The sequence below is a fragment of the Sciurus vulgaris genome (genome assembly GCF_902686455.1).
Source record: "Sciurus vulgaris genome assembly, chromosome: 11".
NCBI classification, from domain to species: Eukaryota; Metazoa; Chordata; class Mammalia; order Rodentia; family Sciuridae; genus Sciurus; species Sciurus vulgaris.
In genome coordinates, this window is record NC_136472.1 from 38710382 (window position 1) to 38726360 (window position 15979).

The following is a 15979-nucleotide window of genomic DNA, read 5'->3' on the forward strand; positions in this document are numbered from 1 at the left end:
CAAATCTAGGTGCCACACTTTACACACATTAATTTGTGTTTAACTTTTACAGCAACCCATTCAATTAATTCTGTCATTCTCATTTTATAGATGATGATCCTGTTGTTAGGATCCTGTACAAAGTCTGTTAGAATAGAGTCAGCTGGACTACTCAACCACTTATCAGTCATTTTCCCAGGTCACACTAGCTGATGAGTTAAGAGCCTAAATCTAATCCAGGTAGCCTGATTCCAGAGTTCTGATATTTAATTATCACATTGACTGATTACAAGTAGAGTGCCAGTCACAACCTATATGTTTATTTTCCTTTCTGATAGAAATGAAGGTAGAGTGGTTACCTGTTTATCATATTTACATGTTTATCGCATGATTTAGTCTTGGCTAAAAATTCTACAGATTTTCTTTAAGTTGAAAGCAAGGTCTGATCAGGAAATTGTCATTTTATATTCTGAAGGTCCACCTTGGACCCAAAGTTGCCTAGGCGAGGCTTCCTTGGACACACATACACAAAGATTTTAATCATACCCATTAGGGACCCAAGCCTTAGCACAGGGAGAGAAGAAAATGATAAGAACCCAAAGACAATGGTAATTCCAGGTCATAATGTGAGGACCTGGTTCTGAACAGGGAAGATGAAGCTTCAAATGGGAATAAAATGTCTGTGACTGTGATCCAAGCTATTCAAACAAAAACTACAAATTCTGAAAGTACTTGGTCGTTTCCTCTTTACAAGCTTGATGAGTTGCATCAAATAGGCCATGAATAATAATTTCTGAACGCAGACATGTTCACGGAACTCTGAGGCCCAGAGGAACCCAAGTTTTTCTCCAAGGAAGGGCAGCCTATTTGCCTCCCCCTCTCCCCTTCAGCATTCCTTTCTCTTCCTAGAACTTAACCTCGAGCTTGAAGGAGAAACCTGAATCCCCAAATGAGGCCTGCCTTCTTTTTCTTTGACTTAGAGCAAAATCATCTCTCAACTAATGCTCTTGATCTTTGGAAAAACACTTTCTCTGGTCGGGTATTACTGGCACTTTACAGGGGGCCAGTCTAACCGCAGGAGTCCGCTCTTTGAAAGATGCTGAGGGAGGGAATTCTGCCGCCAGCAGATGGAGAGGAGACCCAGACCGACGTGGTCCCTCCCAGCCACCCTCCCTACAGGCTTAGCTGTCCCCAGCACTGCTCAGGCGTACCCAGCCGGTGCGTTCCCTGCTCGCACAGCTCCAGTTGCCTCTGTGGAGCGCAGACGCAGCTACAAGCCGGCCGCCAGCAGAGCCGCGCTGTCCCGGGCATCCGCGCGCACCGCGACCGTGGACCTGGGACCTCGAACCCGGGACGGGCGCACGAGAGAGCCACTCGGAACGCCTGCATTTCTGTAGGTGCTTATTTCACATTCTTTCTTGCTTGAGATGCCGGGTGGTTACTTTCAGCCTTAGTTAAACCAAAAGGGAAACGCGGAAGAGGGGAAACCCTCAAGAATGATTTAGTGCAGCCCAGCCTCCTCTCCAAGGATAGGTGTTCACTGAGCGACTCTGTCCCCAACGCTGGCCCCTTTAAGAAGGCAAGTCAGTCCTGCTGCTGCTGCTGTTTGTATTGCTAATCCCCAGGAGCCCCGTTTAAAAAAAAGGAAGAAAAAAAAAGGGGAGGGGGGACGGGCAGCTGTCTCTTTAAATGTGATTTCCTTCTATTGTATTTGAATGGTGATCAGGAAAAAGGAAATGAAACCAGAGACAGAGGGAAGCTGAGCTAAAATAGACCTTCCCGAGAGAGGAGGAAGCCCGGGGAGAGACGCCTGGTCCCCTCCCCGCCCCCAGGCCGCCGCCCCCTCTCTGCCCTCGGCGGCGAGCGGCGCGCCCCGACCCTGGCCGAAGGTGCGAGGGGCTCCCGGCAGCCGGGCGGGCGCGCACCATCCCCGCGGGCGACGCGGAGCTGGCGACAGCGCGCGAGCGGGACCGGGCGGCGGCGGCGGCGCGGCGGCGGGACCGGGATGGAAGGTTAAGTCCTGAGTAGCAGCAGCTGCTGCAGCCGCCCGGGGCCAGGCTGCGCTCCCCGGCCCCCGCCTCGGCCGCAGCGCGCCCGCAGCCCGGTGATTCGCTCTCTCTCTTTGGCGTTTGAAGGGAGCGCGGTGACTGTCCTTGAGCGCGGAGGGGCGAGCTCGCCGCCGGAGCGCCGGAGCAAGAGGAGGCGCAGGAGCGGCGGCGGCGGCGCCCGAGCACCCGAGGGGGTCCGAGTCCCGGCAGCCGGTCAGCCCCGCGCCACAAAGGGAGCGCCCCCGCCGCCCGGCACGCCGCCTCCCTCCCCAATGTCCTCGGCCATCGAGAGGAAGAGCCTGGACCCTTCTGAGTAAGTGTGGCTCCCCTGCCCCTGCCACCCACGGTGTCCGCGGCCGCGCGCCCCGGAGCAGCAGGGTGGCGCCGGCGGCCCGAGAGGGGCTCCAGGTGCGCGCCCGCATAGTGTCCTTGGACCCCTCTGCCTTGCTCGGGGCTCCCCCTTCCTCACGAGTGACTCTGGGGGCACCAGAAGACCCACCGGGCGGAAGGCGGCAGGAACCGGGTTCGGCCCTGTACCTCTGCGGGCCCCCTCCGGGCTACCTGGGACGCTCCCCAAAGCCACCGCGGGCCAGAAAGTTTGCATTGGCGCGGGCACTGGGGAGCTCGGAGGAGCGCAGGTGCAGCCCGGGGAATGTTCTGGTCTTGATTCTGCTCCTTTCTCCCTTCTTGCTCATTCTCGGCTCCCTTTCTCTTTGTCCATTTGGTCCTGGAAAGGGGGACATTTCTAGTGAAGGCCTCCGGAGTCCCCGACGGCCCCCTTCCGGGTCCGCAGGTGGAGCGGCTGTCAGCAGCGCGGGTAACCGCGCGTGAGAGGGTCCACCTGTTCACCTGGGAGCTTGCTCTGGGCCCCAGAGACTTCTAGAACAGCTAATCCGGAATTAATTTGGGTATATATACTGCCCCCCACCCGGAATCCATCCATGAGGGCCTATGAACCTTGAAAATTAGTGGCCCATTTTGTGTAGTATTGATGTATTGGGGGAGGGGGGAGCGAAGTCTCACAAGTTTTGGGGTTTTTGTTTTTGTTTTTATTTTTTAAGTCATACTTTCAGAGGTTTGTGGGGTGGGGGAACCAGAGCTCTAATGAGCATGTGCTGCTATTTTTTGAACCCTCTACTGCTTTGGATTGAACATTCTCTATTCCCAACCTATATCCCAACCCATTCTCTAGTGTTAAGGTGGGGAGTAAGGGGTGTTTAAGGTATCATTTTTCCTCAACACAAATGCCCTTTTAAGAGTCATTAGCTGTCTGGTTTTGAATTTTTATTCCTTTGAAGTCCCCATCTAATCCTTTGAAGGGATTTGTTACACAAGACCAAAGGAGCTGGTTAATGACTTGTCCATTTGTGCTTTTAAGAGGCATTTGTTTTGTTTCTTTCTTTTCCTGCTTTAAAAGAATTGTGCTTTCCTGCTTGAAGTCACGTCTCCCCCAACCCCACCCCAATTTCAGCCTTCTATGGTGTTTATTTACCTGGGTTTTACCCTCAGTTACCAGCATAAAAACTCAGCATGTTCTCATAAAACACAGGAAGTACCAGGATCCAATGAGAATATAAACATTACTCTTGAGTCTTGAAGGTTAAGACTCCAGCTCTATAAGGAGCTAGGTTTCTTTTAACAAAGACCCAGCTTCCTTAATCCAATTCTCAGGAGAAAAATAACATTCCTTGTTTTTTGTTTTTTGTTTTTTTCAAAGTATATGCCAACAATGGACTTAATGCATAGTTTTTTTTTTTTTTTTTTTTTTTTTTTTTTTAATAAACCTAGAATTATAACTGAGCCCTGAGTTTTCAGAGATTGGGCAAAACCATAGTAATACAGTAAGGGAGTGGATTGGACAAATTTGTGCCTAGCACCTTTTCCAGCAGCAGTACTTAGTTACCAATCCTTTTATTAGAAGATAGATACATCTGGAGGGTTTTGTTCCCTAAAGGAAGTTTGCTCATTCCAAAGTTTGTGCTTTCCTCCCTGAGATTAGAAAAACGAAACATCCTAACTTAACAACACAGCAGACACTGTGGGGGTGCATGTATCCCATCCTTCCCTCTGCTGTGTGCCCAGTTGAGAAGTCCCTACAGCACATCTTTCCTTTCTCTCTCTTGGAAATTGTTGAGAATTTATCCTAGAAATCCAGGTGATATTCAGGATAGGCTCTCGGAGAATATCAAATACTAATTTGAGGGTGAATCTCACTCAGTCATTGGCCTGAATTGTCCCCCAAAAATAATGTGACTTTATCATTAATTATAAAAAGATAGATGGAGCCAGTATCTTATTCTGTCCTCTGTCTCATCTCAGTCCATCATAGTTAATCTTTTTGCTTTACATTTCTACTGGTGCTTGGTCTCTTGCTCGAGGCTTCATTGTGTGCTTGCTGGAAGCCAACTTGACTCATTACAGTCACACCTCCAAATACAGATAGAGACTTGCCTAGGCACATGCAAATGAAGCATATAGACAGAAAGCCAGCCAGTGTTCATGAACACAGAGATTTTCTCTGTCATGCAATTGGTGGCCCTGCTGCCTCCCTGTGAGTAACAAGAGCAGTTCATTTTTAATTCCAGGCAATTTTGCAACCAGCTAAGTGCAAATTCTCCTCTTTCACAGATGGTTGGCAGCATCATCACTGGGGCATCCAGCATGGTTGTGGTTCCATGAGTGTTTTAAAAACCCAAAGCAAGACTGTTATCTATGGAAAGAAAAGATGCAGTTCTGAATTGATTCATGGGAAATGGCCAAGGGTATTCACTCTTTTTCAGGAGGGAGAATCAAAGTTCTTATGTATAATTGATAAAAATAAAGACCTCAGTGAATTCTTAAAACTATTAAAGGTCTTGATTCCCCACCGCCAAAGAAACTGGCTCCAGCTTCACATTTCCTTTTATTAAAAGAAGATAATCTTACACTCTTTCTGCAAAGTGTGGGTTTGGTTTCAGCACTCTTAAATATTTGTAAGGAGTACTGCATACCTTCCTGGACAGAGACACCTGAAGTTGTGAAAGTGTCATAAACACTGATTCCCTGAGTCTTATTGTCTGTAAGTATAATAGGTGCTGAGCTTTGTGGGCTCAGGCCAATTAGGACACAAGGTCACCTGGTAAGAGTGCCAGCTAGAAATAGGAGACACAGATTTATAGCTCCAAGGTACCCAAGAGGAAAGTCCCTTTGGGAATTTCACACTTGGAAGAAGGTCCATTTTTAAAAACATAATAGACTTTAAAAAAAATGGGTTTGTATTTGAACAAGATTCCAGAGAGCACATGTTTATTATTACAAATCAACAAGTTTTTCCTGTCTCCCATCAGGTGCTAGAGTCATTCCTTCCACTCTATTTCTCTTTTGGCAGTCATTTAAAAATGTAAATCAAAAGTGTTCAGGTTCTAGTGAAGCCGAGTGAACAGGAGCCTGTATGCACTGGCTTTGTAAGAACACTCACTGTGAAGGAATTGCCTGCATTGAGATTCCTGCCTTCCACTGTCTTTAAGATCACTGTTTTTGTCCCCTCCCCACTTTCTTTCCTAGGTCAACTTTATTCGTCAGTTTTGCCATTGTAAAAATTTTCATGTAAGGAAAGTATAATAATGTCCTTTGTCAGTTCGTCTGTGGTCTTAAGATCTGCAATTTTCCTTCAATGATTCATTCAGAAAGAATGGGATGGAGAATTTCAGTTAAAAGAAAATGAGAAAAAGAAAAAAAAAAAAAAAAAAGAAAATGAGAATTCCTATTTTACCTTGATGAAATTTTTATTTTGGAAAGAGAAAGCAACCTCACATCATTTTAGTTGTTGTCTTCTTTTTGCCTCCTCTCTGCTTTTGTGAGTTGTAGGGGGCTTGAGGTGGACTGACGTGAGGTTTCAGTAGGGAATTTGCAGATTTTTAGCACTCTGGGTAGTCAGATGTCCCCACAGCAAGCAACTCTTTTGGTGCCAACTGCTTCTTCTGGAGTTAGGTAGTGCCTACGGTCCTGGGTACAGGAGAGGAAAAAGAGGAAGGACTGGGAAGACATAGGAGGCTAGCAGAAGCTGGAAGCAGAAGGGAAACCAGAGGTGCCCCCAGTGGTGCTGGGCGGTGGGTAGGGGTCCAGCGCCACCTGCAGGCACCTCGGATGCCCCTTGGTGCCTTTAGATTGAGGTCTAGCTCTCTTCTGTCTTAACTCAAGGCTACCAGGGTCTCCCAGCAATCTGACCTTGAGGTGTGTTGTCCTGCCCCTGCTCCTTCTGTTACCAGGAGGCAATGGAATAAGGTTCCCTGTTTGGCCCAGAAAAATTCCTAAGCCATAGGGCTCCTCTTCCTGCTGGTGAGCTTGTCCCTAATGCTTGTTCTCCTCTCCAGGGAACCAGTGGATGAGGTGCTGCAGATCCCCCCATCCCTGCTGACATGCGGTGGCTGCCAGCAGAACATTGGGGACCGCTACTTCCTGAAGGCCATTGACCAGTACTGGCATGAGGACTGTCTCAGCTGTGACCTCTGTGGCTGCCGGCTGGGCGAGGTGGGCCGGCGCCTCTACTACAAGCTGGGCCGGAAGCTCTGCCGGAGGGACTATCTCAGGTACCTCCCTCAACCCCCCACAGTTCTCCCAAGCCCTGGCCCATCTGAGTCTGGGATATGGCCCCAGCTCCCATTTGGGCTCTGAGGTTCCTGCCCACAGAAGGTCAGGAGGTGGAGGCTGAACCTGCAGAGAAGTAGCTCTCTCCTTCCAGCCAAGATCAGCTCCAAGACTCATTCCTAAGTGGTAAAAGGCTAATATGTTTAAAGGCGAGAGAAGGATAAACTCAAAAGTCAGAATAGTGGTTCCCTCTGGAGGCAGAATAGGGGATGGGTTTGGGGAGGGGTGGATGGGAATATCATCGGAATTGGGGGTGGACAGGCACCATATAGAAGTTTGGTGGTGGGTTCTTAGGACCTCATTTTAATGCTTTGAAACATATATAGGTTATAAAAAAATCTTTTATATGATTCCAATATTATGTAATGGGAAATTTACATGTTCTCACCATGGGGCGCCAAGCATTGACTCTTGTCTTAGGAAGGTGGCATTCAACTCACATAAAAACAAAGGCCCTGGAGTCAGGGGAGGTTTGAGTTCCAGCACCATTGCTTCCTAGCTCTGTGACCTTGGGCAAGATTCTGGAAGCCTCAGTTGCCTCATCTGCAAAATGGGGCTAGTAATAGTACCGGCTTCCAAGAATATGAGGAGGAACAGATGGAATAATACACGTGGAGTACTTGGCTTAGTACATGTATATCAGGTGGATGTTAGCTGCATTCATAACTTACCCTCATGAGAGTATCGTGAAATAGTTTCCAATCTAATGGACAAGGAGATGAAAGAATGGAAGAGTAAAACAGAAAGTCTACAACACAGAGTGAGATAGGAGCTAGGACATCTTTTCTGCCCTGGGTCATACTATTGACCATATGAATTTTCCAGCACTCAATAAATACCTTTTCCTGGAATGTTCTAGTATCTCTACTTTCATATTAGCTGCTGTGGAGGTAATTCTGTGCCCTCTACTGTCAGATCTGCTCAACTGTGTAGCTGTCAGTTCTTGGCCGTCTTCCTGTGGCAGAGGGTCTGCAGAGCGTGCAGCCCTAATACATTAGGACCATCCAGCCCATGGAAGCTTGTTTAGACTTGGCTACTAGCGCAGCTCTTCATCCCTAATCTGCCCTCAAAGCATTTCACATGTGAAGAAAAGAAAAAAAAAAAAAAAAAAAAAAAAAACTGTAGGTAATTCCACAGTGAAGGAAGCTTATCTGTTTACTCAAAAGACTGATAGAATTAGCTCCCTCCTTGCCTAATAAAGTTCTTGCAAATTTAGCTGTTCTGAAAAAAATAGGTAGGTATTTTTTTCAATGATCATGATTATCATTTTGTTCAGTTTTCTATTTCTTTCTTTTTTTTTTTTTTAAGTCGTAAGAAAATAGAACTCGATAAATACAGACCTGGTTTTGCTCAGTCCCAGTCTGCCAAATCAGTCAGAAAGCAGACTGGGTAAATGATTCCCACTGGGCCCCTGACTACATCCCTTTCGAATCATTTGAATCTTATTAAATGAAGTGCAGATACAGTGAGGTCAAAAGAGCCGGGTTTCTCCCTATCTCCACGGTTTTATATAACATTCAAGAATAAAATCGGTGCTGCCTGGGCTTGTTAATCTTTTCCATTTTCAAAAAGGAGAGGAAAAAATAGTCTGGGAGAACCCAATGTTAATTAACTTGTGTCTTGGTGACATGAAATAATTCTTCCTGCTACATTCCCAGGCAACATGTTAATTAACTCTGCGTTAGTGCAGGCGTCACCACCATCCTTTAATATTTATATTATTGTTATTAAAATGGGCAGCAGAAAGCTTAAGATGTGACACCTTTTGACAGAGGAGAAAAATGATTTTCGCTGCAGGGATGGTCCTTTAGCCCTGGACTTGTTTGCTAGCATTGTTAGCATATCTGGTGGTACCTTGAATTTAACAAGGGAAGTTGGCGGACCGACTCAGTGGGTCCTCCGATGGCGTTCAGTCTCTCTTTGCCCTAGAATAATCTCCCCGTGAGAATTTCCAATGGCTGACTAGCCTGTGACAGTCCTGCCCAGACATTTAACCTCCAACACTCATGCAACCCCCATAAAGAACTTAAACCCTGCCATGTGGCCTTGCTGGGAACCTAACTGCAGCCCTGAGCTGCAGTTGGGTGTCGGGCCCAAACCCCTGGATCCCATCTCGCCAGTGTTTGTGTGCAGCACCTCTCTCTCCCCTGCAATTATACTTTCAGCAGTCGCACCTGCATTTAACCAGCATCCATTAGAACAGGAATGTGCTGGTCCCCACCAGACCCCTGTGGGCCTTAGCCAGGGATACTCACTGCAGTAGTCCCAGAGTTCCACAACCTTGCCTGGGACCAGGAAGTCTTGGAAACACGACTTGTGACTTACATTGCAGAGTTCCCTGAGCATCAGGCCAAAGCTGTCTCCGAGGGGCTCTTCCTGAGACTATAAGATATTGGTTTCCTCCCCTTCTGCCCACTTTCCCCTAGGGGCAGCCTTAGTGAATCCTTTGCACATAAGTCCTCACCACAGGATCTGCTTCGGGATACCCAGCTTGAGACTCCCATTCTTTTTGTTCCTGAGGTTGATGCACAAGTTAAGTATCCTGATTTTGTTTTATGCTATTAACTATCAGAGTACCTGAGTTGGAAGGGGCTACAGGGCCCTTTGCTTCCTGTTCCTTTGCTTCATAGCCAAAGGCAGAGACACGTGGGCAGGGGATGTCATTTGCTGAGGTCACCTGGCTAGAGGTGATGCTGGGACCTGAACTTGTCTCCTGTATTAGTCCTTTGTCTTTCCCTTCATTAGCTGCCTGATGTGCTGTAATTTACCCCCTGACTGCCCTTTAATAAGCTTCCTCCTTCCTTAAGGTTCTCACACCTCAGGCAGTTGGACTCAGATCGGAGCACACTGTTCTCTCAGTTGTGCGCCTTTGCTTAGGCCCCAGTTTAACTTACTGAAGAGTCAGGAAACCAGAACTGTCTTTCCACTCGGTGACCTCCAATGCTATGGTTACCTACAGCTCCACCATCTGCTGCGGTGGGATAAAATGTTCTCCCCCACTAACGAGTTTGCTCGCAGGTGGTGCTTTGAAAATACTCAGAGATCATGCAGTGGAAAGCTGGACTCTGGGAGAGCTGAACTGGTGCTGGTGCTAAGAGCGAGTTCTCTACTCACAGATCACCTCTTCTCAGGCCATTCATTCTGCCCCAAATATTGCAAAATTGGCAACTGCCCTTATCTCCCTGCAAATTCTAAGAATGAACCGATTGATTCTCCAGTTTTCTGAAGTTAATAAAAACTTCCCATAAGAACAAGCATATACCTAAAATGGTCCTAAAGGTCTTAGGTGGAAACTGCTTGCTAACAAGCTGTGTTACTAAACCAGCCATGTGTGAAAATGACATGCAACAGATAGGTGTGGCTGGGATCACACACCCAGGATCTGTGCAAATGTAGCTGGTGTTGGCTTAGCCCTGGACTCTTGGTGCCCTGATGTGCCCTTTTTGATGCTTCTGATAGCCAGGAGTGAGGTAGATGATATGACTGCTGCCATTTCACTGACGCTCAGAAATACCAAAAGCCAAACCAGAGTCACATAGGCACTTAGGGCTGGGTCTGGACTCTGGGGCTTCTGATCCCAGTATTGTGTTATTCTATTCCAGAAGGCTCATTCTCAAACTTGAATCTGCATCAGAGTTGTCAGAAGGGCTCATTAATACACGGACTACTGGACCTTCTCCCCAGCCTTTCTGTCACGTGGGGGTAGAGGGCTGAGAATGTGTGTTTAAGTTCTGGGCAAAGCTGACTGCTGGTGCTGGGACCAGCACTTTGAGAACCATTATACTGATCTCTGCCGAGTTAAATCTCCCACTCTGATGCTGAATATTGCTTGAAATAAGTGGCTTGCCAGCTGAGGCTAAGGAGAGTCTTGCTTTAGGTGTGAGAAGAGAGGTGTTCCCAGATATTCGAGCCAAGGAGGTGGCGAGGACCATGGATAAGACCCGTTCATTGTGGAGAGATGCTGCTGGTTCTCTGAGTCTCTGAGGCGTAATTAACTCTTCCCCGTGTCTGCAGGGGGACTCTTACAGCTCCTGGCAGCTGTGGCAGTGGACTTGGCCACTTGTGGAGAATTCAAGGCTCACCTCCCTGTGGGTAAAATAATGGTTGTCAGTATGGTTTAGCTGGGAGCATCAGAAAGATTCCTGGTCTCTCAAGGGAGCCCAGGGCCCCTTCTCCAGCTCCTCTTCTACAGTGCAGGTTGCCCTGGAAGGGGACACACACCACTTGCCTAACCCCTCTTCACAAGTCACTTCACCTGGGTCTCAGTGGTGGCCTGGGCAGCCTAGAGGCATGGTGAGTGGTTGCTGAAGGCAGGGAGAAGGCTCAGAAGAGGAAAGAGTAACACAAAGGAAATGCCACAGGGTCACTCAGCCTCCTGGAAAAGACTGGTCCAGCTTTTCCTAGCTTCCTGGCATCCCAGCAGCTTCACCTTCGCGATGGGACCCATTGCATCGCTAAGCCCCTCTTCTGGTCTTGCCTCTGCTCTGGGTCTTAGTTTTCCTTTCTTTTTGCCACAGGCTTTTTGGCCAAGATGGTCTGTGTGCATCCTGTGACAAGCGGATCCGTGCCTATGAGATGACCATGCGGGTGAAGGATAAAGTGTACCACCTGGAGTGTTTCAAATGTGCCGCCTGTCAGAAGCACTTCTGTGTGGGCGACAGATACCTCCTCATCAACTCTGACATAGTGTGCGAACAGGACATCTACGAGTGGACTAAGATCAACGGGATGATATAGGCCAGAGTCCTCAGGCATCTTTGGGGAGGTATTCACTAAAGACACTGTCTCCGTGGGGGTCCTCACTCTTAGGCACTTTGGGGATTTGAGGGTGGGGCAAGGCATTCCTTGGGGAATGGTGGACCCTTATTGGGCACCAAGCTGTAGCATCTGATTGACATAATTCAAGGGCCAAGGACTTCAGTGTGACAAAAGGACCAGCCCTTAGAGAGAACTTATGGCCACAGCCTATCCATAGTAACTGACATGATTAGAGGGAGAAAGGAACACTTGGGGGCAAGCCGGCACTGTGCCATCACTATGGAATTTCCCGTCTACAGATGGGAGTTGTATAAAGACTCTTTATGACTTTGATGCTTGCAAACTAGAGATGTGCAATGCATTTCATTTCCTTCCGGCTTTTGTAACAACCCTGTTCCAATCACTCTCCTCTACACAGGGAAAGGACAGAGAGGAGAATGGCCATCATTTTGTCCTTGGTCACCCTCTCAAGGCCTTAAGCTTTGGACCCAAGGGAAACTGCATGGAGACACATTTCAGTTGGGAACAGAAACCACAACTTTTAAGCAATTATTTAAAGCAAGGCTGATGAATCATTGTTTTTAGACACTTCGTTTTGAGGTGAGATGTTCCACAGATTGTTTCTATACAAATGTAAATCTAAAAAAAAAAAAATCAAAGTTGTTCAACTATTTTATTATCTTAGATTATATCAAAGTATTTGTTGTGTGTAGTAAAGAAAAAGAAAAAAAAAAAAAAAAAAAAAAAAAACCTGCAGACAATAAAAGTGACCGACCAAAATGCAGTGTTGTTTATTTGATAATGACTTACAATCTGGGATGGCGGGAAAATGATCTGCTCTTTCTGTTGCAGAGGAGGAGTAAATAAGCCATTTACTTCTAGGTCAAATAAAAACCTCCATTTATTGCAAGGGTGTATATGAGGTTTATATAGGTTTCTATATTATTGGCAATTATATAACAGGTCATCACGTAGCTCAGAGGGATGTAGAATAATTAAATTGTTATTGTAAAATGTGCATTTCGCTTCAGCATTGTATGGAGGGAGAGGAAGGCAGCAAGATCATTGCCTTTGGGGAACTTGTAACCTAGAAAGCACACAAATACATAAAACAGATTCCCTTTGGGAGAGAAGGTAATTACCTAGTTTGAAATGTGGCAAAGATGCTGAGCTTGACACTTCGATTTTCCAAGACGTGTGTCTCAGGGTATTTTATGACAAGCGGTTAAGAGGACCTTACTTGGAGGATTTAAAGCAGGCATCTTGGCCTGTTTGCCTTCATTCCATCCTGGCTGCGGTCATAAACTGACTCCGAGCGCCACCTGCTGGTCATGGCCTCTCAGCCCACTGGCCCAACAGCATCCCAGGGAAGGAGAAACCTCCAGAAGAATGTACTTTTCAATTATTTCATAAAAAGATTGGTATACAACAAGAAATCTAAATGTTTAATTATCAAGATGAAAGAAACATGCAGCTAGCCCTGGATTCAATCCCCAGCACGGCCAAAAAAAAAAAAAAAAAAAAAAGACTCCATCACTAAGGCTTTTTTCCTTTTTTCCTTCTAGAGGAGAAAAAAAGAAATAATGTCTCTTTTGGCCTGTAATGCACTGAAAGTGGTGGTTGGGAAATTTGACTGTATAAGGTGGCCTATTTAAGACAAATCCAATTAGATTGCATCGCAGCACAGGTGGTGGGGATGTGCTGCCAGCGAGGGGATATTTGCTCCAACTCAACGGTTCTCAAACTGGTCCCTGAACCAGCAGTATCAGCATCCCTGGGAACCTAACGAAAAAGATTCACGGAGTCACGGCTTCACCTTCAACAGAGTCAGAAACTCTGGGGATGGGGCTCTGTCATTTGTGTTTTAACAAGCTCTGAGGGTGATTCTGACCCATGCTCAAATTTGAGAATCGCTATTTTAAATCATCCCCCAGTTAGGAGGACTGTGCATTTTAAGTTAATATTCAGTATTTGATGGGAAGGTTAATCAGTGAGTAACTCTTCCACATGTGGGCAAACACTGTCTACCCATGAGCCCTAACCTGAAAACTTTTACATATTTTTTTTTATCAGCTCACAGTGAACTTGTGCTTTGCTACCAGATCAATCACAATTCAATCCATAATTTTTTAACCATATCAACATTAATAACAATAATCATAGATTTTATCTATGCAATGATCTTATAAGTAGTTTTAAGTAAAAATAAAATGATTCTTGCCTTGGAAATGTAAGCTTTATTCCTAATCCCTGTTGTAGCAACACTTGTAAAATTTAAGAAATCAGCCACGCTCTCCACCATCCTCAGCCAAAACAGTAATTGACACTTTGCTTGTCGATGGCACCATTTTGCAGAATCATGAATGCTCAGGCAGAGTCTTTGTAGCATGTCACCCAGGTGGCAAAATGTCTAACCCTCAACTGGTTTGCAAGGAAGGACATTTGGAGACTTTTAAAGAGGGAACCATTTCCTGGAGCCTCCTCTGGTGGTCACTGCCTGACTGAGTCACTGCATGCCCTAGACCCAGTGTCCAGTGAGTCAAGCACTTGTTCCCTCCCCAGGTCCACACCTTAATGCAGCAGTTTGCAGCAAGATTTTGCTTCCTCTCACCTCACTGGTGTCTTCTGCTCAAACCAGCTTCCTTCCGATGCTGCTTCTAATTGCAGGAAAACTTGGACTCCTACAGAGTTAAAGCAGAGCAGTTGTTAAGAGCATTAGCATCTGAAGTCTTAGATTTGAATTTCAATGAGGAGCTACTTAATAAACGTTTACATAGCACTTCCTGAGTTCCAGACATTCTTCTAGGCACTCTATAACTATTAACTCTTTGAATCCACATCATAGCCCTCTGTGTGTTGTTAACTGAGCAGTGAGTCGTGGAAACTGAAGCCTGGACAGTGAAATCACTTTCCTGAGTGGCCAACAGCTGGCTTAACCCAGGACTCTTAGCCCCGTACTCTGCTGCCTCCACCAGCTCACCTCAGTGCACAGCAGCTTTCTCAACCACAGAATAAAGAAAACAAATACTTTTCTCCCCAGATTATTGGAGGACATTTGAGTTTAGTCTGGCTGGAAATGTAAACAAAGCACAATAATGAAGATAAGTAAAAACTGCTATGGAAACACAGACAAGGGCAAAATTAACCCAAGGGCAGCTGTCTGAAGTAAAGAGGAGGTGACATTTGAAATGGCCCTAGATCTGGGAGTAGGATGGGCAAAGACCAGAGGCTTTAACCAGGCAGGGCAAGTCTGCAGGTAAGTCCAGAGTTTATGAGAGGCACTTTGGGCATCGGCAGGAGAGGGGCTGAGGCTGTCCAGGTGAGGGGTTTCAATTCCTACCGCTGACACTCAGCGATACCGCGCTTCCTATCACGCACAGGTCCTGAGTTCGATCCTCGGCTCTACCAAAAAAAAATTATGATTCTGTCACTTTCTGGCAGGGTGACATGTAAATTCAGTTTCTTTACAGGATATTGATACTGTGCCAGGCAAAGAGATGGGTCTGAGTGAACATTGCTGACCTCTGACTTGACTTCACCCTGAACTCTCAGTTCAAGCCCCTTCTCTTCCGGGCAGTCTCCTTAATGACCCCATTTGCAGCCACTCACCTCGTGGGTCTCAGACTGCAGTGCTTAGGAGTCTCCTAATTCGTAGGAGAGGACAGACACTAGAATAGGCCAGCTCCTGGGCTGAACTATGTGTCTACTGGATCAGGATCTCTCACACGAGCTCCAGCAACCTGCACAGCCCTGACCAATACCCCTTCCTACACTTATTGGGTAAGTTGTTTCCTGATTTCGATAAGAAATTGCAGCCAGCAGGGCATGGTGGCACATCCCTGTAATCCTAGCAACTAGAGAGGCTGAGACAGGAGGATCACAAGTTCAAGGCCAGCCTCAACAACTTAGCAAGACACTGTCTCAAAAAGAAAAAAAAAAAAAAAAAAAAAAATAGGGAAAGCACCCTTGGGTTCAAACCCCAGTACCCCCTCCTACCACCAAAACAAGAAATTGCACCTAAGCCAAGAGCAGTGGCACACACCTGTAATCCCAGAAACTTGGGAAACTGAGGCAGGAGGACCACTTGAATTCAGAAGTTCAAGGCCAGCCAGACAACACAGCAAGATTCCATCTCTTAGAGAGAGAGAGAGAGAAATTGTTGCTAAACCCCTAATTCCACAAAGGGCACTCTCTCTCATTTGTCCCTGTGTCTCTAGACCCTAACACCTGCCTGACATATGGTAGGCATGGATAAGTTACTGAAATGATTTTAGACTCTCCTGGAAGCTTCTGTAGCTTTTATTGCCTAATATACTTTCTTTGTTTCAATTGAAACTTTGTTCTCTACTTTAAAACTTCATTTGGGAAGAAGGCCTTATCTCTAGAGGAGCACAGGGTTAAGAGCCTTGGTTAAGGCTTATTAGCTGTAGGACCTCAGGCAAGTTACTTAACCTGTCTGGGCTTCAATTTCCTCAGCGGTGACAATAAATAGGAGTTGCCACAGACGGCTGTTATGTGGATTCAAGGAGTTCATACTCGTAAAGCACCTAGTTCTTCACCATCACGGA

General features: G+C 46.5%; 1 protein-coding gene across 2 annotated transcripts; it reads left to right on the top strand.

The window, feature by feature from the left end:
- Positions 1 to 1721: 1721 nt before the first annotated feature.
- LMO2 (LIM domain only 2) lies at positions 1722 to 12107 on the top strand. 2 transcript variants are annotated; one of them, XM_079105686.1, is made up of 4 exons: positions 1722 to 1868; positions 2115 to 2340; positions 6380 to 6595; positions 11171 to 12107. In XM_079105686.1, the coding sequence occupies exons 2-4, from the start codon at positions 2300 to 2302 to the stop codon at positions 11388 to 11390; spliced, it is 477 nt and encodes a 158-aa protein (XP_078961812.1). In that variant the 5' UTR covers positions 1722 to 1868; positions 2115 to 2299; the 3' UTR covers positions 11391 to 12107. The 2 variants fall into 2 exon arrangements, with proteins under 2 accessions (XP_078961812.1, XP_078961811.1); XM_079105685.1 differs by having other exon boundaries at positions 1749 to 1991.
- Positions 12108 to 15979: the final 3872 nt, after the last annotated feature.